The 24225-nt window shown below is 39.1% G+C and overlaps 1 protein-coding gene across 7 annotated transcripts in view; it reads right to left on the bottom strand.

The window, feature by feature from the left end:
• Positions 1–24225, bottom strand: part of atp2b3b (ATPase plasma membrane Ca2+ transporting 3b) — a 73229-nt gene that overhangs the window by 26937 nt on the left and 22067 nt on the right. For 3 of the 7 annotated variants that reach the window (XM_067446425.1, XM_067446428.1, XM_067446422.1), the window contains exons 3-16: positions 17991–18188; positions 15661–15918; positions 15260–15385; positions 11961–12086; positions 10928–10981; positions 10537–10578; positions 9799–9963; positions 8692–8906; positions 8180–8422; positions 6805–7046; positions 6474–6708; positions 6218–6397; positions 6020–6107; positions 44–150 (exon numbers count right to left, since the gene is read on the bottom strand). In XM_067446425.1, the coding sequence (XP_067302526.1) occupies positions 44–150; positions 6020–6107; positions 6218–6397; positions 6474–6708; positions 6805–7046; positions 8180–8422; positions 8692–8906; positions 9799–9963; positions 10537–10578; positions 10928–10981; positions 11961–12086; positions 15260–15385; positions 15661–15918; positions 17991–18188 (2279 nt within the window). The remainder of the gene's footprint in view (positions 1–43; positions 151–6019; positions 6108–6217; positions 6398–6473; positions 6709–6804; positions 7047–8179; positions 8423–8691; positions 8907–9798; positions 9964–10536; positions 10579–10927; positions 10982–11960; positions 12087–15259; positions 15386–15660; positions 15919–17990; positions 18189–24225) is intronic. The other 4 variants (XM_067446426.1, XM_067446423.1, XM_067446427.1 and 1 more) reach the window with 2 other exon arrangements.

Raw genomic sequence — 24225 nt, 5'->3', positions numbered from 1 at the left:
TACATGAATAGATTAGAGGGATGTGTTCATCAGATGTGCTTACCATCGCAAAGCCCACATCTGCCTTCTTGAGAGCCGGTCCATCATTGGTCCCATCACCAGTTACGGCCACCACCTGTCTCTGCTCCAACACAGTGCTGTCAATGATGCCTACACAATGGCATCATCACCCAGCAAACAATTACCAGATAGCACACAACCTTGACCAATCACTGAATACAACTACTGTCACCACAGAACATGAACATTCATCCGTCTGATACATTTGAATTGACTGTATCGTACAGCCTACTCATTGTCAAATTTACATTGTCAATACACAACAGCACCAGTCAACAGTTTGGACACAGTTGACTAAATTTACACTACCGATCAAAAGTTATGTGGTCAGCTATTTTTCCCCCAAAGAAATTAATACTTTTATTCAGAAAGAATGCATTAAATTGATCCAAAGTGACATAGTAAAGAGATTTATAAAAGATTTTGACTATCCAAAACATCAAAAGCTTGCAATGACTTTAGTCATTACTGTTCCAAATAATTAGTAATTCCTTCTAAAGGATTTAGACTAAAGTGATCTTCACTTTAGAATTAATTATCATTGTGCATTACTCTCATTAATTATGAACCGATATAGTTCTTTGTAGTCCTTTTGGAGATATGAAAAATAGCAGTAACTGATTAGCTAATAGTGAACTACCTCATTTAACTAATTCGTTAAACAGAGTTTGTTAGTTAATAGTAGTTACGAGAATGTTAATATTGTGTTACTTATTTGTTCATGTGTAGTTATTCATAGATTTCTATTTAGATTTCATAGATTTCTATTTAGATTTCATAGATTTCAAGATTAACATGGCAACCCCCCTCTTCACATTCGACACGGCCATCGAGTGTTAACACGCGAAAGGCGAAGCTTGAATTTATGGGTATGTCCCTCTTTGGCTAATGTACTTTTAAGATGGAGGAGCAACATGGCGACCAGCATTCAAACCCCTCACCCGTATGTATTTTCAATGGCATATTATAAACTTACGAGAATACTTTATTACTTGAAAGAAGTAAATATACATTAATGAGCACATATATTTTTGAAAGAACTAAGTGTTTTTAGCTAAGAATTAACTAAAAAAGTTACACAGTGTAGCTTTAAAACAAAGAACCCTGATCAAAAGTATCTAGTTTTGCACAAAAATATTAAATAGCTGTTTTACACATTAATAATAATATGGAAAGTAAGTAAATCATATTAGAATGATTTCTAAAGATTCATATGACTCTGACAGGAGCAATTATCCAGAAAATTCATTACAGGAATAGCGGTAAATTACATTTTAAAATATATTACAATAGAAAACAGCTATTTTATTACAGGTGCTGGTCATATAATAAGTAAGTGATAAAAAATATCATCAAAAAGTTTATTTATTTAACTAATTCCATTAAAAAAGTGAAACTAGTGTATAATATTTATTCATTACACAGAGACTGATATATTTCAAATGTTTATTTCTTTTAATTTTGGTGATTTAAACTGACAACCAAGGAAAATCCCAAATTCCGTATCTCAGAAAATTAGAATATTACTTAGACCATAGACTAATAGACCAATACAAAGAAAGGATTTTTAGAAATCTTGGCCAACTGAAAAGCATGAAAAGTATGAGCATGTACAGCACTCAGTACTTAGTTGGGGCTCCTTTTGGCTGAACTACTGCAGCAATGCGGCGCGGCATGGAGTTGATCAGTCTCTGGCACTGCTCAGGTGTTATGAGAGCCCAAGTTGCTCTGATAGTGGCCTTCAGCTCTTCTGCATTGTTGGGTCTGGCATATCGCATCTTCCTCTGCACAATTAAGGTCAGGCGAGTTTGCTGACCAATTAAGAACAGAGATACCATGGTCCTTAAACCAGGTACTGGTGGCTTTGACACTGTGTGCAGGTGCCAAGTCCTGTCGGAAAATGAAATCTGCATCTCCATAAAGTTGGTCAGCAGCAGAAAGCACAAAGTGCTCTAAAACTTCCTGGTATACGACTGTATTGACCTTGGACCTCAGAAAACACAGTGGACCAACACCAGCAGATGACATGGCACCCCAAACCATCATTGACTGTGGAAACTTTGCACTGGAACTCAAGCAATGTGGATTGTGTGCCTCTTCCTCCAGACTCTGGGACCCTGATTTCCAAAGAAAGTGCACAATTTATTTTCATCAGAGAACATAACTTTGGACCACTCAGCAGTCCTTTTTGTCTTTAGCCCAGGGGAGATGCTGCTGACGCTGTCTGTTGTTCAAGAGTGGCTTGACACAAGGAATGTGACAGCTGAAACCCATGTCTTGCATATGTCTGTATGTAGTGGTTCTTGAAGCACTGACTTCAGCTGCAGTCCACTCTTTGTGAATCTCCCCCACATTTTTGGATGGGTTTTGTTTCACAATCCTCTCCAGGGTGCAGTAGGGGTTGCACCGACTAGTTGACTAATCGACTTTTCTACTTTAATGTTCTGCCATGACGCTTTAAGCTTGATGTCGACTAGTCGCTGGCCTATAGAGGGCGCAACAGGATAAGCAATTTTCTGGCACGCAGACTTTGCTTTCAACAGTTAAAAATGACAAATAAATGCAAACTCCGAGAGCTCTCCACAAGACACGTTTGATTATACCATCTGGATGCTCAAAATTGATCGAGAGAATACACGCTTACTCTACACGTAAGTTAATCATTTCGCTAAACTAATGCGTGCTGCATTGCAACGCACACATAGCCGATCGCACGTCACGAGAAGATCGCGTGTGCCTCTAGTAGTAGAGAGACGCTGCCATGTAGAATTAATTCACACACAATCACTCACTAATGCATTCATATGGCATCTTATTCAGAACGAGCAGACATCTGTGAGAATTATAACGCCCATAAGACAAAATAATTGATACAAAAGCTGTTATGTAGGACCAATAACCTTATGGGCAGTGCTGTATGTATCATATGTCCTATGCACAAGAAGACCCGAGTTCGCGTCTCAGCTCGAGGTTCAGGCTTGTTTGTTCATTAATGACGTCATTAGCGACTAGTCGACATCGACTCGACTTTCATTATATAAATGTTGACTTTTTGGAGAAAAAAATCGGAAGTCGTTCAACCCCTAGGTTGCAGTTATTCCTATTGCTTGTACACTTTTTTCTACCACATCTTTTCCTTCCCTTCGCCTCTCTATTAATGTGCTTGGACACAGAGCTCTGTGAACAGCCAGCCTCTTTTGCAATGACCTCTGTCTTGCCCTCCTTTTGCAAGGTGTCAATGGTTGTCTTTTGGACAACTGTCAAGTCAGCAGCCTTCCCCATGATTGTGTAGCCTACAGAACTAGACTGACCCTGCGTCCCAATTCGCATACTATCCATCCTAAATAGTATTCGAAAATAGAATTAGTATGTCCCAAATCGTAGTATGTTGAAAAGAGTATTCCAAAGATTCCCGGATGGTTTACTATTTCCGGTCCGAATTCACAGTATGGATCGATGGGCACTCTAACGGCTGATATTACCCACAACCCATTGCGAGTTGGACGCGAGGATTCGATTAGAACTACAAACGCGGATAAAAAGCGTTAAAAAACTACAAACATGACGGATGTGCGAGTTCGACGGTTAAGTAGAGAAGTTTAGATAAAGGGGTTTGAGTGACCAACTATCAATATTTAACCTGACAAAAATATATTTATTCAGTGTTTTCACATTATATTTCACCCGCAGCAGCATTGAGAACTTTTGTAATGACACGTTTGGCCATTAACTTTTAAATGCATCATTATATTTCAACTGTAAATACATGAGGAGAGTCTCTGCATTAAAGACCCACAAATGGCAGATCAACGAGCGGCTACATTTCTCTCCGATACGGTAGGAGATTAAACTGAATGTGGAGGATTTGAACTGTGACGAATCTGACGATGATTGACAGGGCAGATAAACGGTGACGGGATCCGCACGTAACTAAGCGACAGAGTCCGTTAAAGATGGCGAAGTAGTATGTCCCGAAGCTTGCATACTTTTCTGCTACACACTCAAAAGTATATACTTTTTCTTCACAAAAAGAGTACATACTTTTAGGACGTAGTATAAGTAGGCGAATTGGGACGCAGCATGAGAGACCATTTAAAGGCCTTTGCAGGTGTTTTGAGTTAATTAGCTGATTGAAGTGTGGCACCAGGTGTCTTCAATATTGAACCTTTTCACAACATTCTACTTTTCTGAGATACTGAATTTGGGAGTTTCCTTAGTTGTCAGTTATAATTATCAAAATTAAAAGAAATAAACATTTGAAATGCATCAGTCTGTGTGTAATGAATGAATATAAGTTTCACTTTTTGAATGGAATCAGATCAACTTTTTGATGATATTCTACTTATATGACCAGCACCTGTACTGTATTTTTTAATCAAAAACAGCCTAGCTGAAAAAGAGATTTCTTTCAAAACATTCTTATAATTTTTTTTTTTTTTTTTGGCCATTGTGCTCACACGCTCATCGGATGTGCCTGTGATTGGCTACAATGATCAACAGCATTTGAATGCACACGGACGTGTTTGGAAGTGTTTTGAAAGTGGGAGCAGGACCGTTTGAAAGCATAAGCAGGGGTCAACTAGCGGACCGGTAGGCTGATAGACACCTGCATTCAACCGCACTGTGTGAGCGCTCTGTGAAAAGCGTCATTGATGTATATTTACAACATGTTTGTAAAGCGCTAATCATTGTAGCCAATCATAGACATATTTGACGAGTGTGTGAGCACAATGGCCAGTCAGAGGTGTTTACGTTTCCGCTCAACAGCGTTCAAAGCGCCACATTTTAAAAATTTCAGGCCCTTCACAAAAAATTAGCATATGTGATAAAAGTTCATTATTTTTCATAATGTAATGATAAAAATTAAACTTTCATATATTTTAGATTCATTGCACACCAACTGAAATATTCCAGGTCTTTTATTGTTTTAATACTGATGATTTTGGTATACAGCTCATGAAAACCCCAAATTCCTATCTCAAAAAATTAGCATATTTCATCCGACCAATAAAAGAAAAGTGTTTTTAATACAAAAAAAAGTCAACCTTCAAATAATTATGTTCAGTTATGCACCCCAGACCATCACTGACTGTGGGTACGTGACACTGGACTTCAGGCATTTTGGCATTTCCTTCTCCCCAGTCTTCCTCCAGACTCTGACACCTTGATTTCCGAATGACATGCAAAATTTGCTTTCATGTTTCTACTCCAGACTCAGTCCACTGCTTCCGCAGGTCACCCAAGGTCTGGAATCGGTCCTTCTCCACAATCTTCCTCAGGGTCCGGTCACCTCTTCTCGTTGTGCAGCGGTTTTTGCCACACTTTTTACTTCCCACAGACTTCCCACTGAGGTGCCTTGATACAGCACTCTGGGAACAGCCTATTCGTTCAGAAATGTCTTTCTGTGTCTTACCCTCTTGCTTGAGGGTGTCAATGATGGCCTTCTGGACAGGGTCGGGTTGGCAGTCTTATCCATGAATGCGGTTTTGAGTAACGAACCAGGCTGGGAGTTTTTAAAAGCCTCAGGAATCTTTTGCAGGTGTTTAGAGGTAATTAGTTGATTCAGATGATTAGGTTAATAGCTCGTTTAGAGAACCTTTTCATGATATGCTAATTTTTTTAGATTTTCATGATGTTCATGAAAATTCATGAACATCATTTCATGAATTTTGGGTTTTCATGAGCTGTATGCCAAAATCATCAGTATTAAAACAATAAAAGACCTGGAATATTTCAGTTGGTGTGCAATGAATCTAATATATGAAAGTTTAATTTTTATCATTACATTATGGAAAATAATGAACTTTTATCACATATGCAAATTTTTTGAGAAGGACCTGTAAATATAATATTTGTTTAGCAATTTTGGACATTACATAATTTCCATACTGTACATGTCAGTGAATAGTAATATTCCAGTGAGTCTGAGCATGAGGAGTATATGGAAAGAGCGTCTCACCTTTTACGAGAGTGTGTTTGTCTGTGGGGGAAGAACGCGCCAGGACTCTGAGCTTGGGCCAGATCTTATCAATCCTCTCCTGCTCAATCTATAAAACAAACACACACACATGCACGTAAGCAGAGCATGGACATCCATGATTCAGTTTAGTCTATATTGGTTTCGAGCTGAGATGTCTGAGATTCAATTTTCACGAACCTCTCCTTTCTCATTCCTGATTCTTCGGTTGAATTCTTTACCCTCCAGGCACAGAAAGTCATCCCCAGGCTGAATGATGCCACACTTTGCAGCAATGGCTCGTGCTGTGTTGATGTTGTCGCCAGTGACCATGCGCACAGTGATGCCTGCCCTCTGACACTTCAGAATGGCATCAGGGACCTGCGGGAGAAGCAGATAAAGGATTTATAAGAGAAATGCACTTTGAGGATACAGAATACATGTTCTCTTTGCATACCTCAGGTCGAACGGGATCCTCAATCCCGACGACAGCAATGCAGGCCAGATCAACGACAATTTCAGCTTCATTTTCCCAGTCAGGCTCGGGGTCGCAGGGAAGATCACGATAAGCGATGCAGATGGTTCGCAGGCCTTCACACGCCATGGGCTCGATCACTTTCTTCACCATCTCATCTCGGTCTCTTGGCTTGAAGTTTCGTGCTTCACCGCTTGAACCAAGTATCGAGGAACACCTGAGTTGAAGAGAGAGCAGGAAGGTCAAAAAGTGGTCTACAATAACAAACTAAACATAAAATTATAATTCCTAGATCTTTTTGTGCTTCACTCACTTTTTCAAAAGGATCTCAGAGGCTCCTTTGCTGTAGAGCCGGAAGTTTCCATCCGGCATCTGCACCACAGTGCTCATTGACTTGCGTACAGAGTTGAAAGTGTAGACTTTGTAGATCTTCTCTTCTGGGATCTGCTCTCTCACAGGGACGTAGTCTCTCTTCAAGTCCAGCAGAAAGCCCAGCAGACCACATTCTGTCTTATTACCAACCTGCTTGGGCAAACCCCCTTCCACATCCGGAGGCTGAAAGAGAATTGAAATGAAGCAAGAGACATGAAAAAAGTTGAACTGGAAAAGTTTCTATTTATATTTGACAACCGGGTGCAACAGTGAATTTTTTATAGGGTAATGTGTGGGTAATGTTTCTCGGCTTCCCCATCTTAAGCTAAGCTGGCAGGCTGGCATTGTAAAAAAATGTTTTTAATCTTAACAGTAAAATACTGTAAAAATGTTAAGGTAAAAACCTGTTTATTAGTTAATGGCATGTGCCCTTACTATATATGGTGAATTTTTTTTATAGCTCTAGCAAGACATTTTAAGTCATTTACAGTAAATTTCTGTCACTAATTACTCACCCTTGTGTCATATCAAACCCGTAAGACCTTAGTTCAATGTCGAAACACAAATGAAGATATTTTTTGATGAAATCTGAGAGCTCTCTGACCCTTCTATAGACAGCAATTTAAAATATATCGTTAAAATAGTCCAGTTAAAATAAAACAAACACAAATGTACTTTTAAAAAGTACAACTTTATTCAACAATTTCTTCTAATCTATGTCAGTCTCCTACGATGTTCACGTAGTCTAAACAATGCAATGCTTTTGAGCTCTATGTCAGAACGGCAACTCACCAGTGTTTTTTGCACACAAAATGTATTCTCGTAGCTTCATAAAATTATGGTTGAACCACTGTATCTATGTGTCTATGGAGGGGTCAGAAAGCTCTCGGATTTAATCAAAAATATCTTAACTTGTGTTCTGAAGATGAACAAAGGTCTTCCGGGTTTGGAATGACATGAGACATGATCTTGAAATTTACATTGAAAAACCATAAACTGTAGCATGTGTTAGCATGATATAGTTTTGCATGTGTGTGTATATTAGTATATTAAACATTAGTATTTTCTTCAGCTTATGGAAAAGCTACTTGTGATGAACTTATGTTAAAGTTCTGACAAACAGCATTTTTGTTTTGTTTTTTACAGTATGTTAGGATGCTGTGATGGCTGTTTTTAAAGGAGCTTTGAGCACTTTTCAGCTAAAAACAGGCTGGCCTGGCTAGGAATCCAGCTAGACTATTTGAAGAAAATTTCAACCAGGTTAGTTAAAGCATTTTTTTCAACAGGTTGGAAAAGCACAATATCCGGTCTCTCACCAGGATCTTGGAAGTATAGGCGCAATTTACAGATATGGCATTGACAAGCATCTCAAGGGTGTTGGGGTTGATCTGGCTGGGGTCCGGGATCTCACGGTAGTGCTGGTCATTTAGATAGGCCTGCACTACAGTCATGCGGTTGGTGGTGAGGGTGCCGGTCTTGTCGGAGCAGATGGCAGTGGCATTGCCCATTGTCTCACAGGCATCCAAGTGACGTACTAGGTTATTGTCCTTCATCATTTTCTGAATTAACAACAGTAGACGATTTGGATGATGAAAAAACAAAACAGTGTTGACAAAAGCAAAACATGCTAAAAACATTTCATACCCCCCCACCCCCAAGCTAATTACACACACACACACACACGCACACACACACACACACACACACACACACACACACACACACACACACACACACACACACACACACACACACACACACACACACACACACACACACACACACACACACACACACACACACACACTGTGCACCTGGTCTCTCTCACCTTAACTGAATAGGCCAGGGAGATGGTAACAGCAAGGGGAAGACCCTCAGGCACAGCTACCACCAGCACAGTCACACCGATGATAAAGAATTTTACAAAATACTGCACGTAGATGGGCGTGCACTCTGGCAACCAGGTCCGCCCCTCCACCACAAAAGTCTCGATCACAAAGTACAGCACCAGGATGATAACTGTAATGGCTGACATCACAAGACCTACAAACAAACAACAACAACAACAGAATAAATAATCCTCTGGATATTTTCTATTAATATTATCTATGAATGCAGCTTGCAGATTGTCTTCAGTGATGTGGTAAAGTTACGCACCTAATCTATTGACTTTACATACCAAAAAAAGTAATTCATGATTATCAAACTTACAGCATATCTTATTTACAAATTTATATTTTTAATTCATAATAAATAAATTGAAAAAATAAGAGGAAACTTTAACTTTTTTATAGTTAAAACGGGCTATTTTTAAATGCAAAATCGATGTGCACTCATCTGATGGAGAAAAAAGTAACCAATTGTATTACTTAGAATAAAAAGTAACAAAAACAATTAGTCAGTACTTCTAAGTTCATGGAAACAATAAGTTAAAAAAAAAGATATTTAACACAATTATAGAGTGCTTTCTCTCAGTTTACAAGGCAAAAAAATAGCAAAAAAGACACTTAACATCCGACTTGGAATATTAAGTAACATTTTAAGCACTTTCTTCTGATCATTGATGAGAAGACTGATAAGCGAAGTACTTTCTCTCAGTAAACAGTAAGAAAATATAATGCAAAATGTAACATTACTTTCCATAAAAAGTAACAAAGTAACACAATTAATCAGCGCTTCCACTCAATGGTGAGAATATGTCAAAATGTAACATTGTAGCAAATTCAGTGAGTGATTCCTCTCAGTTTCCCATCCAAATAGAATATTGTAACACTAGTTTTAAAAGTCGCATTCTCCAACACTGAATATATTTTGTATGAAGATAAAAATAAAAAACAATAGGATCAGCACAGTAGTGCGTGAGTGTGTTAGAGTGAGGTGATTTATTTTTCCATATGATAACACCTAGTAATTGGCCACATGAAGTCCCACGCACCTGCTTTGCCAATCTGTACAGCCAGTTTGGTGAGTTTGCCCTGCAGTACAGACTTCTCCTTCTTGGGCACGTTGGATTTTTTCTTCTCTCTCTCCTCCACTTCTCCACCCTCCGCACTCTTCAGAGGCTGCATCTCCATGGCAACTGCTCCATCCTGCTTTTTGGCTGGTGGGCGGGACATGAGTTAGCGTCACTACATATGGGCAACAAATCTGTCGTGTCACAACTCAGAGGCATCGTGAGAGGCCTCCGGCATGAACGAGACTCATTCAAAGCTCTGAATATCTTCATGCCACACATCAAATATGTCGGCAGTTACGCTCAAAGTGCCATACACGCATACAACGGACACACAACGAAGGAAAGCAGGACAAATGTGGACACGCACAGCATAAACACTAACATCGGTTAAAGTCAAACCACAAAAGCAACCTCAAGGTCTACTCAGCGAAATGTGTTTGGGTGCTTTACCTCGACACTGGAAACAATGAACTACAGTTACAATACTCTGGAAGCAGTCGTCATGTATGCTGTTGAGCAACAGTGCGCTACACAAATAGAGTGTTTCTGCATCTTTATGTATGTACCTGTATGCATACATGGTATTAACGCTTATATTTCCTGTTGCTATCCTCATAGCAACAGCGTAGCTGAGGAGTCCACAGAAATGTTTCTACAACAAGAGAATAATTAACCCCTCATTTTCTTAATTCATCTATTCTACTATCCCTGTGGTACCTTTATTCTGATTGGTCTCCACAGCTGCCTCTGGCTGCTTGCCTGTGAGAGAGAAAGACAGACAGAGAGAGAAAGAGAGAGAGAGATAGAGGGGGAACAAGGGAATAAAAGGCGACAGACAGAGACAGAATGAGAGACAGGGCACACAGTGTTCTTGAGTGGGGAAAATGAAAGCGCACAGAACTATGGAAACAGACACACAAACTCAAACATACGGCACACACACACTGAACTGCGCTTTTAAACTATGAAATGTTAAACCGGGGAATACACTCCACCACAGTTCTGGGCTAATCCGTCTCTATACAGTGCTGACTGTAGGCACTTCATCTACGCTGAAGGTGCTCTGTAACTCCATTGGACTCAAACAACAGGGCTGTGGATTACGTACCATTGGTGATGCCGCTTGGTTTGGCCATAGTTGTGAGTGAGTAACTACTGTCCTCTGATTGGGTAGCGAAACAAAAGGATAATGCGGGTGTGGAGGAGGGGGGTCATGGGAAATTATTAGGATTGGGTGGTGGTAGAGGTAAGAAAAAAGAGAGACCATTTTGTATTAAGGGGAAGCTGAAAAAAGTTGCATGTAGGTAGATAGCTACAGTATACAATTAAAGTACTGAGATCACTGTCCTGCAGTCTGACTTTTCTGCAAGACTATTTTGCGTCATCTAAAAGATTTTTTTCTTATTCTTGTCTAACATTTATTAAGGATGTCAATGGTCTAGTTAAATTTGTAAATCTAGTTCATTTAATGTATTATCAGCAAAGACTTATGAGTGTCTTAAGAGATGTTTTTAACTACATTTAACTGGCAGTGTCTTAAAAATGCAGCACAAGATGCTGACAAACTGTAATAGCCAAAGACATAAATCAAATATTACTCTCTCGCTCTCTCTCACTCTCCGGGGCTGATAACACATATAGAGCGATTCAGTGGGACAGTAACAGAACATGGCGCCACTTCATCCTTCATCCACCCACATCCAACCTTTGCTCTCTCTCCCTCTCTTTCGTTCCCTTTCTCTGAATAATTAATCAGCCTCCTCCAATATAACTCCTAATCCTTCTATATTCCCCTCTCTCCAGTCTCCTCTCTGTTGGCTGCAGGTTAAATTACCCATGACATGGGCCATAAAGTTTGCAGCAGTGGAGCTCTGCTTGTCTCTCTTGCTCGTCTTACCATTCATAAATATATTCCTGCAGGCTCTGAGCCCACTGGTCCTCCATTCACATCAAACCCATCCCTCCCTTATGTAAGGATCTCCCACCCCCTCTTTCTCCATTCTCTACTGTCTGGTAGTGCTACTCACAACGTGTTAGTGTGCAGTCATTCTCACAACATCCTACACTTGCCTCAGCATTTTCTCTGAGTATTACAATTTATGTTTTGGTTGGCGTTTGATGCTCTTCCTTCTCACACTTACCTTTCTTCTCTTTCTTCTCCTCCTCCCCTTCCCCAGCTCCCAGTAGCGTGAATATGATGCCACTCTGAGAGTTGACTCCAACTGCGGTCACCAGCATTCTCCCTGATCCCTCCATTACATGGGTACCTGAGAAAGAACGATCGAGAGAAAGATATAGACATCAATGTTTGATACTTTATTGCAGCACATTGGAAAGACCCAAACAAATTTCCCCAAAAGGGTGTCCCAACTAGCCTGATAGAACAAATAAAGCATTTCACACGGAACAATGTTGCTGATTTGTGACCTCCAGTGCAGCATCAATAAATAATGTTCTTCCCTTCTCTTTTGAAGATTGTAGTCATGTAAAAGTATATAGTATGCAAGCAAAAAATAATAATTATTATTACTATATTAAATATACTGGGCTGTGAAATATTAATAATAATGATGTCTCAATTGATTTATGATTTTAAAAAGAACAAACAAACAATACATTTATATAATTATCTTGTAAAACGACCAAGCTATATACATTTATTATTATTATTATTATTATTATTATTATTACATTTTGAAATATTATTAAAGTTTAACTGGTATAGCATTTTTTCAAAATTACAATTTAATTTTAATAATAAAAATAATAGATTTTCTATTAGATTTTCTAATAATAATAATGTTTAAATATTTAAAAAATAATAATAATAATAATATAAATAATTAAATAAAATGTAAATGTTTTTTTTTGTGGCCAAGTGCATGAAAGTTGTTGAAAAAAAAGAATCATAATAATTTCATTAATTTAAATCGTTTTTTTAAAGGTTAAAGGTTATTTTCCAAGAAAACAACTGTTTTCTTTCATTTCAAACAATAAATCTATCATCGCCTTGACAATAATCTACTGGCTGAATGAGACATATTGCATTTAGGGAACAAGTTAGTTAAACAAAGTATTAATAAAGGCAATTTTTAAGCTTGTATTTCCCTTGATTATTTTCACATTTTCTCAACAATTTCATTTATAGAGTGAATATATATCTACAAATACAGACAGGCTGGTCTGCTGAAGTTCGCCATTAGCATTTGACTTACACAGACACCAGACCGCACACAACAACTGCCTCCATACATCAACTACACAGAAATATCATTGGGATATTATTCAATAATATCATCAGTAGAGCAGGACTACCTCATAAAGAGAATGGAGTTATCATCCCAAGTGTCTAAGAATAGCATGGAGGAAGGGAGAGGGCATGCACCAGTGCTCACAGCAGGAAACAGAGATTCTTAGATCTAATTAACAACATCTGGATGCCACTGCAGCATCTCAGTTATTCTGACACACAGAATGCGGATGCTCCGAGTATGCTTTGTGCCCGCTGACTGACAGCTGAAGGAGCACAGCCGAGAGCAGAATACAAAGCCACTTCAGACACTTTCAAGAAAGGCTGACCAATGATGGCATCAACCTTTAAACAATGATTTTACTTATTTCATCACTTTTAATGTACAGTGACTCTGTTACCAATATAAAAGGCCCTTAATAAAGATAACTATATTACCATCCACATAAACACATGGTAGTGTTCTGTTTATTACAGTGCAAGCGGCAATAATGTCGCCTGCTACTCTGTCAGTGTTTTAAGATTGACGGTCAAAGTATTTATCATTCATCAGCTAGTGAAGAATAAGAGCTTAGAGCTAGCCGCCCGGCCAAACTGAGTGATCGGGGAAGAAGGGCCTTAGTCAGGGAGGTGACCAACAACCTCCAGACAGAAGCCACTCCTCAGTAAAAGGCAGACTTTTAAAAAAAAATTGGAGTTTGCCAAAAGGCACCTAAAGGACTTAGGAGAAACAAAGAAACTCCTTGGCCTGAATAGCAAGCATCATGCCTGGAGGACCTCAGGCACCGCTCATCACCGACCAATACCATCCAGCATGGTGGTGGCAGCATCATGCTGTGGGGATATTTTTCAGAGCCAGCAACTAGGAGTTAAGTCAGAATCAAGGGAGATATTAGTGCAGCAATGTACAGAGACATTCTTTATGAAAACCTGCTCAAGAGTGCTCTGGACCTCAGACTGGGGCAAAGGTTCATTTTCAAAGAGGACAACTACCCTAAGGGCACAGCCAAGATAACAAAGGAGTGGCTATGGGACAACTCTAAATGTCCTTGAGTGGACAGGCCCGAAAAAATACCCATAGGAAAAACTCAAGGGAACCAGGGGTAAATTAGTCCTCCGGTTTTTGACGTCATCCCTACAGATTTGTGTTACAATAAAAATAACAACTATTTATTATCTCTCTAAAATAGTTATAATAAATTAAAATATTAACCTCTTAACTGTCACCGCTAGCGGGAGACTTGGTGCTCTTTTTATTTACTACTTTTTTCACATCATATATTTTAGTAATCATCATAAATTAGGTATCATTCAAAAGCTTACAAGCTTACAATTCATCCTTTGAAAACCATTACATTACCATGGAAACAGTACTCTAAATTCCCCTAGTGGGCGGTGTCATACTTCTTTATAAATATTCATATTACAAATATTATTTTAACTACTAGCTATATTAAAAAAAAACATTTTCTAATCTTAACAAAAAACATATTGTCAGAAAGGTCTGAGCCTCAAGGTTCCATATTTGTCTGTGTTTTGTGATAGATGTGAAATGTGGATAGAAATGTATCCATTTGTTACAACACATTAAAATGTAAAAATAAATGCCTAAACACAATTTGTGTGATATCATCTTCAAATTTGGAACACAACTTGGTTAGACATATGGCTTTGATTTTATAGTAATTTTATAGTAACAATTATTTTGTAAAATATACATTTTATATGCATTTTATATTTTATATAAAATAAAATATTTTAGTACATTTGATTTAAAGTAAATTTTCATACTTTAGGTTTTTTCATTTTCACTTTTGAAGTGCTTTCACTTCACCAATAATCTGCAGAGTGTCTTTAAAGCAAGACCAAATTTAGGTCTATATTCAAAGATTCACAGAGTCTATATTCGCAACACATTCTCACACCCTACTCGTCACATATGGACGCTTGGCCAGGACCCCTTGTTGTCACTTTTTTTTTTCACGACCCCAACGAACTGGGCGTACCTTTATCGTCAATTTTCGACGCGCTGGGTGCTCCATTGGATATGGAGAAGAATCATGGTAAAATTACAAAAGATATCTTGCAGGTCACACAATCACAGGTGATTTTCAGGGGAAAGAGATGTTGAACCCCCATTAAATAAAAGGTCTAGAAACATCTGTGACCACGCATGTACGCAGACATTACCAGAGAGAAGCATAGGGTCCTTGTCGGCTGACTTCCGCACGTGGTCTGATTCACCGGTTAATGAGCTCTCGTCGATTTTCAGGTCATTTGCCTGAATCAGGATCCCATCAGCAGGTAGAAGGTCACCTGAGAGAGAAAATGAAAGTAGGACAAATAAACATCACGTGATCAGCAGGGCATCCTTACCTTAATATCCCAAAAAGCATTCACTGTTCCTACCAATAATGCTGTATTACACAGGGTACATTATCAACAAATGAGTTTCCATTGTGATTTGTGGAAATGTGAACATCACTCTAAAAATATTTCTGTGTTAATCCACACCTTCCTCATATTAGATGAGTTAAGCCTAATCTCAGCATTCATTCAATTCTCTGGGCTCAACAGAACAGGAAACTCACCATATTTGACCTGTGCCATGTCCCCAACCACCATCTCAGCAACGGGGATCTGGATGACGTTTCCATTGCGCACCACAGCGAATCGCTGCTCCAGCTCGATGCGGCTCTGCAGTCCCCGGAACTGTTTTTCTTTACTCCAGTCGTTAAAAGCGGTCACCAGCACCACGCAAATGACGGATAGCAGGATGGCTGCACCTTCAATCCATCCTGCCTCTGCCTCCCCCTCATCTTCAGCTCCTCCAGACACATTTCCACAACCTGTAGAGGGTTAAGGTTGCTATTTCATGGCTGTCTGGCATACTTCATTCTGGTTGATCAATAGCAGTATTGAGCAGTCAAATATTTTGGTACATAACTGATAAAACTCGATTTTTATCATCGGAACATGACAATGTATATTTTTATATTTGCAACCTAGTCATGGCCAATGCTACAACCTCTTCGTAGCACTTTAAATCTAGGCTATTATACAATTAAAACTGATCTAGAAAAACTGTGCGACACATTGTTACATTAAACTCTGTAAAATATTTTATATGCTTAAAATGTCTCCTCCGTGGCTGTTCTAGGTGCACATTACTGTATGACTTCATTGGCACCGGTGCAATGATAGGTCAAAGAGCTTAAAATAAGGAGAAACAAGTTAACAGGTTGAAGTATCGGTTTTGATGTTTTATTATTTATATTTATCATAGGCTACTGTTAAACTTGACAGTATTTTCTCTCTTGTTATTTCACAGGGAGCTTCAAAGAAGATGCATGTGCCCTGTGTATATCAGTATCCAATTATGTTCGTAGGTTAAAAAAAAAAAAAAAGTAAAAAATAATTTGATAACTTTTACCCCCAACGTTTCTATAGATATCCCGATATTGTGAATTATTTTGGCCACAATAACCCTGGTGTGAAAAATCTATTGTGACAGCCCTAATGTGAAAATTTTGCACATTAATATTAAAAGTTTTGTCTCTTAGAAATGCACATTTGACAGTAGCTTGAGTTGGGATGGAGATTTATGTATTTTCATTAACAAAAACAGTAACATAGTAAAATTTTAATCCCCTTTATCTAGCTTCAAACTAAAATCACGGGGCAGTTGATTTGTGGTGTGTATCGAACAACTCTGCACCGAACTGGAGCACTTCTCACTGGATCTCATTATGGACCGCATTATGGTCAGCAAGTAAATACATTTCGTTCAAGCTGCATTGTTTTTGAGCAGAGCTGATAAATGTTCTGTGTGTCTAATGCTATTTCATACATTCTGACTTATTTACACTGTTAAAGATTTCAATTCTCATGCTAAAGTTTCAAAAAATTATTTGGACGTATGACAGACTATTTCTGTGCCAAAAATACTCCTTCCAGTTTCTCACAAGTTTTTTTGAGTATGGCCCTGTAATTCATAGACTTACTATGACTAGAGCAGAGAGCATGCCCATTAAGGTAAAATAAGTTGAGAAGGATTTTTTAACAATGTCACCAATGAAGTGTGGTTTTGGTTGTGAGGGAAAGATAAATTTGTTAAGTTTCACAAATGACCCAGTGTTAAAGGAATAGTGGATGCAGGCTGTGTTTCAAGTGTGTTCCAGGCATTTTCGGTGACAAACGTTTTATAAGCAATACCCGTTGTATTTACTGATCATTGTAGGCGGTGAGTGAAACTGCATCAAATATCTGTTTTGTTGGCAATCGGTGGGTAAGTACACAAACGTATAGTGAATCAAAAGTTATCCATAATGAGATGCAGTGGCGTAACTTTGTTTTAAAAAGTAGGTGAGTGGGGAAAGTCATGAGAAGTCATGTTTAACATGCTAGTTTCATCCTTAACGTTACATCTCCTTACTATAGCATAATACAATATTGTCAGTCACGAGATTCTTCACATAGATTCGCTGTCCAATGCTAAATACTTTTTTTAGATATAAAGGATGCAGGCTCTGTAGGTACTCAAGATTAACATGAGATTGGCTGAGTCTCCCCTCTCCCATTACATTATTACATTACAGTACATTGTGCAGGACTCAATAAGTGATTGCATAAAACTTTCAGAATTCTTTTCCACACATGGTATACTGTTTATTTTTCCCCAAGTACCCTTAAACTCCTCCCTCTTATTTTCTCTCTTTTTCTGCATTCCTGCTTGACATCCTCTTTTCTCAGTCCATTTTCTCACCTTCATTCTCACCTTTTTCCTCCCACACTCCCTTGATTCAGTTCTCTCTCTCTTCCCTCCCACTCTCTATCCGTCATTGCCTCCTCCCTCGACCCACACCATTCCTTTAACTCCCTTCCCTGTCTTTATCTCTTATAGCTTCCCTCTTTCTCTCACCCTCGGCCTCGTGTCCTGGTGGCTGATAGAAGGAGAGGCCGAGAGAGATGATGGCTGCAATCTCCAGGATGATGAGGGTGACGTCTTGTAATGCCTCCCACACCAGCTGAAGGAAGGTCTTGGGCTTTTTCGGGGGAATGAAGTTTTGTCCAAATGTCTGTCTGCGCTTCTCCAGATCTGTCGGGTTATCTGACAAACCTGAAAGTAAAGGACAAAGAGTCAAACCAGGGTCATCACAATTTTTAATGGTGGGCACCCTCTCTCCCAAGCCAATGAATAGGAAGTCTCGCACAGCCAGATCTTTAGATGGTCGACAGAAGGTCTCGCTGCTTTCATTTGACCAAGGACTGCCCACACAGGCCGTCTGACAGACATAAAAAGCAACCAATCACAGTTTGATTTGTTCAGCATCATGTTTAGGGGTGTTAAAATGTAAAAACAATAACAGACCACTGTCTAAAACTCTTGGATGTATTTTAAACCGTCTATGTTGTGAACAACACATACTTTACTGTTGAGTTTCAGAGCATCCTGTACATTCAACTTCACCCAATACAGGACACATTGTTTTTAAAAGACCATTCAGAATGAGATGTTTGTATTAACTGTCTGCAGTCTCGCAGTTTGGATTTTAACAGTCTTAAGCCCTAATTTTGGAAAGAAGCATCTATGAAAAGTCTTTTGACAAAGGCACTGTAAATTTATACTGATAAATCCATGATATCTCCCTAATGATAACTATACATTGATCTAAAGGATTATTAGGAACACCATAACTGCCTTAATTCTACGTGTCATTTATTCAATAAGGTTCTGAAAGCATTCTTTACAAATGTTGGCCCATATTGATAGGATAGAATCTTGCAGTTGATGGAGATTGCACGAAGCTCCCGTTCCACCACATCCCAAAGATGCTCTATTGGGTTGAGATTTGGGGACTGTGGGGGCCATTTTAGTACAGTGAACTCATTATCATGTTCAAGAAACCAATTTGAAATGATCCAAGCTTTGTGGCATGGTGCATTATCCTGCTAGAAGTAGCCATCAGAGGATGGACACATGGTGGTCATAAAGGGATGGACATGGTCAGAAACAATGTTCAGGTAGCGTGGCAATTAAACAATGCCCAATTGGCACTAAAGGGGCCTAAAGTGTGCCAAGAAAACATCCCCCACACCATTACACCACCACCTGCCTGCACAGTGGAAACAAGGCATGATGGATTCATGTTCTTATTCTGTTTACGCCAAATTCTGACTCTACCATCTGAATGTCTCAACAGAACTCGAGATTCATCAGACTAGGCAACTTTTTTCCAGTCTTCAACCTTCCAATTTTAGTGAGCTTGTGCAAATTGTAGCCTTTTTCTTATTTGTAGTGGAGATGAGCGGTACCCGGTGGGGTCTTCTGCTGTTGTAGCCCATCCGCCTCAAGGTTGTATGTGTTGTGGCTTCTCAAATGCTTTGCTGCATACCCTGGTTATAACGAGTGGTTATTTCAGTCAAAGTTGCTCTTCTATCAGCTTGAATCAGTCGGCCCATTCTCCTCTGGCCTCTAGCATCAACAAGGCATTTTCACCCACAGGACTGCCCATACTGGATGTTTTTCCCTTTTCACACCATTCTTTGTAAACCCTAGAAATGGTTGTGCGTGAAAATCCCAGTAACTGAGCAAATTTTAAAATACTCAGCTCGGTCTGTCTAGCACCAACAACCATGCCACGCTCAAAATTGCTTAAATCACCTTTCTTTCCCATTCTGATATACAGTGAGTTCAGGAGATTGTCTTGACCAGGACCGCACCCCTAAATACATTGAAGCAACTGCCATGTGATTGGTTGATTAGATAATTGCATTAATGAGAAATTAAACAGGTGTTCCTAATAATTTTTAGGTGATTGTTTATCCTTGTACCACCTGAGAAAGGGGCATTCCTATTCATTGTATTTAATAATATCCATGATTTAAAAGTAAATGTAAAAAGCTAATGTAAACTCCACAAAATATTTAAATATTTTAAAACACTAAACGAGGAACACACAATCCCAGACATTCAAGTCGCTGTGAACACAACAAAGTTAGGCAGAAACATGTGCCTTGTTGAAATAATACTCAAAATATCAAACATGTTTGATATCTTCTGACTGGATAGAATCAAAGTCTACAGCTAAAGAAAATCTGTCTGTGCCCATCATATACAAAGCGATTTTTTGTGAATTCTGTCATCTCGAATCTCCAGACTGGCTCTGAATTTCAAAAAATAGCACAGACTCCTCCAGATTGAAAATCTGTGCAAAATTTGTGGTGTATTCTAGACTTTATAGCAGTGTTTATCAACCAGAGGGCCTCTGCACATTTCTAAAGAGGGCGCAGGATGACTTAAAAGTGCATACATAAAAAAATACTAAATTAAAATAAAATAAAGGTGCTTACCAAACTTACAAGACAAAAGTCAACATGTTAGCTAGCATATATTATAAGCCAATGGTCGCTAAATACATTAACACGTAGTGTGAAAGATCCAGCTGAACTAATGTTTAAAAAGTAAACTATCCATTTAGTTTCTGACCATTTGCAGAATCGAGTGAATGTTACCTAAAGAACTGTTTAGGTTACAGCTATACAGCTCAAGAAAATGTAAAAAAGCTGTTCCCAAATTCACCAGAATTTAACATAGTGCTTTTCTGAAGAAAAAAAAAAGTATCACAGAAAATCATGCTGCCCCTAGTTTTATTGCATCTCTTCTTTCATTGGTACGCCCTGGACCAAACAGCTAGAAGAAAGTGCATATGAATAAAGAGTTCAGGTTCCAACTGTGAACAACTCCAATACCATTTCACACAAACACACACACACTAGCTTTAAATACACCATGGAGCTAATCGACACCTTTAATAGCATATGCACTGTTTCCCTTTCCTATTATCACCACACATTTCGAAAAACACATTTAGCCACCTTAAAATCTCAAAGGCTCAAATAAAGGTCACTAATATTACATGTGCACTATACAATAGAAGATAACTGACAAAAATGACCCAAGTGCAATGTATTACAATGTAACGATTTGTTAAAGCAGATCCAGAAGTAAGAGTCGATGCAAGTCAGACTGAGCCACATATATTGAATTTCTGATGTAAATAATTAATTGCATATTTCAGCTCATTTCAAAAGGCTCCTATATAGAATGAGGAGCTGAGAGAAGACAGGAAGGATGACGAGAAATAGATATGAAGACGTGAGACATATTGCATTTAATGTGCTCTGTGCCCCCCACCTTCCTCTTTCCCTAGCCATCTATGTCTTTCAGTCTTTCTCTTACTCTCTCTTTCACTCTTTCATAGATTTGTGCAGTTTCCATGGCGATGAAGATATCAAGCACAAATTGTGCCATACTTCAACTTCCTGTCTTCGGGCACCTTTTCGCCCAGCTACAGATGATGTCATTGATTCAGTGCAGTCCATGCAAAACTTATAACAGATTTTTGATTGGTCCACTGTGAAAGCTGTTTTTGCCGACAGTGAGTCTTTTAGAGCTGGAGAGAAAATTCATGATGTTTTTAGTCAGTGTTGAAGTCAGTAGAGTCACCCGGAGTGAAACCCAGCATTACAGCTCAGCTGAATGAGGCACTATTGACGTCAGTCTATGATTGTGCATGTGTGTGCAGTAAACATGTTTCAGGGACGTATAAGGACAGGACAATCCAACCAGAAAATACTTTAAGTGGACAAAAGAGGAATGTATGGGCTGGTATGTATACTCACGACTGAGTCAGAGCATAGGTCCAACTGTTGGCAAGAGCACCTGAGGGTTATACACTGATTACAGTCACTCCATACCCGCACTCAGCAGCACTAAACCTTGCTATTACCATTACGGAATGCATGATTATACAACACTCTAAATGAGAAGTGGACATTCAGAGAGAGAGAGAGAGAGAGAGAGAGAGAGAGAGAGAGAGAGAGAGAGAGAGAGAGAGAGAGAGAGAGAGAGAGAGAGAGAGAGAGAGAGAGAGAGAGAGAGAGAGAGAGAGAGAGAGAGAGAGAGAGAGAGAGAGAGAGAGAGAGAGAGAGAGAGAAGGACAGAAGATGAATGAAGATGACAAACTCATGCCATCTGAAGAAGGTGTTAAAGTGATAATTCACCTAAAAATTACAATTCAGTAACACTTTATAACAGGGTTCCATTTATTCACATTAGTTAGCAAAGAACAAAACACTTAAAAAAAACTATTTTTATTTATATTAACAAAGATTAATACATATTTTAAGAAATACTGCGCATTGTTATCTAATGCCTGTGTCATCTAATCTAATGCCTGTCAACTAATATTAAAGGAGAACTGTTATGCACAATTCACTTTTACATGGTGTTTGAACACACTTACCTAAAGGATTATTATAGGAACATCACACTAATATTGTGTTTGACCCCCTTTTGCCTTCAGAACTGCTTTAATTCTATGTGGCATTGATTTTACAAGGTGCTGAAAGCATTCTTTATAAATGTTGGCCCATATTGATAGGATAGCATCTTGCAGTTGATGGAGATTTGTGGGATGCATATCCAGGGCACGAAGCTCCCGTTCCACCACATCCCAAAGATGCTCTATTGGGCTGAGATCTGGTAACTGTGGGGGGCAGTGAACTCATTGTCATGTTCAAGAAACCAATTTGAAATGATTCGAGCTTTGTGACATGGTGCATTATCCTGCTGGAAGTAGCCATCCGAGGATGGGCACATGGTGGTCATAAAGGGACGGAGATGGTCAGGAACAATGCTCAGGTAGGCTGTGGCATTTAAACAAGGCCCATTTGGCATTAAGGGGCCTAAAGTGTGTCAAAAAAAACATCCAACATCCCCCACACCATTACACCACCACCACCTGCCTGCACAGTGGTAACCAGGCATGATGGATCCATGTTCTAATTCTGTTTACGCCAAATTCTGACTCAAGAGGGGGGTGGAGTATGTCTCAACAGAAATCGAGACTCATCAGACCTAGCAACAAATTTCTAGTCTTCAATTGTCCAATTTTGGTGAGCTTGTGCAAATTGTAGCCTCTTTTTCCTATTTGTAGTGGAGATGAGTGGTACCCGGTGGGAACTTCAGCTGTTGTAGCCCATCCGCCTCAAAGTTGTGCGTGTTGTGGCTTCTCAAATGCTTTGCTGCGTGACTCGGTTGTAACGAGTGGTTATTTCAGTCAAAGTTGCTCTTCTATCAGCTTGAATCAGTCGGCCCATTCTCCTCTGACCTCTAGCATCAACAAGTCTTTTTTGCCCACAGGACTGCCGCATACTGAATGTTTTTCCCTTTTCACACCATTCTTTGTAAACCCTAGAAATTGTTGTGCGTGAAAACCCCAGTAACTGAGCAGATTGTGAAATACTCAGACTGGCCCGTCTGGCACCAACAACCATGCCACACTCAAAATTCTGATATTCAGTTTAGAGTTCAGGAGATTGTCTTGACCAGGACCACACCCCTAAATGCATTGAAGCAATTGCCATGTGATTGGTTGATTAGATAATTACATTAATGAGAAATTGAACAGGTTTTCCTAATAATCTTTTAGGTGAGTGTAAAAGCAACCACCCTATAATGGTTAAAAACCCACCCACTCCACTCATCTTTTTTTAAAACCCCATAAATTATAAGCAGTGTCTCAGTACAATCTGTTTGCAGATTGTAGCTTTTGTGAAATTACAATTTAGGCCCTGCCCACGACTGTGTCCCAATTCAAAAAGCTGTGTCCCAATTCAAAGGCAAGGAAGAACTCAGAAGGTCTAGCCTACGGAGGACTGTTCTTGTCGCCTAGCAAATGTGTTAGCTGCCATTGACAATGAATTTTTTTTACTACACTTTTTTGAAAGTTATATTAAACTCTAAAACTTTTTACCCATAGACTAATATATTCACAAAAATCACATGTACATAAGTATTCTCAGCCTTTGCTTAATACTTTCTTGAAACACGTTTGGCACTTTGGGGCAGTTTCTCCCATTCTTCTTGGCAGGACCTTTCAAGCTCTTCCAGGTTGGATGAGGAGTGTTGGTTCACAGCTATTTTCAGATCTCTTCAGAGATGTTCAATCGGATTCAAATCTGGGCTCTATATTTGGGCCACTCAAGGACATTTATAGAGTTGTCCCATAGCCACTCCTTTGTTATCTTGGGCTTAAGTTCATTATCCTGTTGGAAGAACCTTTGCCAGAGTCTGAGGTCTAGAGCCTAGT

This window comes from Pseudorasbora parva, chromosome 6 (assembly GCF_024679245.1).
Source record: "Pseudorasbora parva isolate DD20220531a chromosome 6, ASM2467924v1, whole genome shotgun sequence".
Taxonomy (NCBI): Eukaryota; Metazoa; Chordata; class Actinopteri; order Cypriniformes; family Gobionidae; genus Pseudorasbora; species Pseudorasbora parva.
The sequence above is the reverse complement of the archived record's forward strand: the minus strand, read 5'-3'. Positions and strand labels throughout refer to the sequence as shown.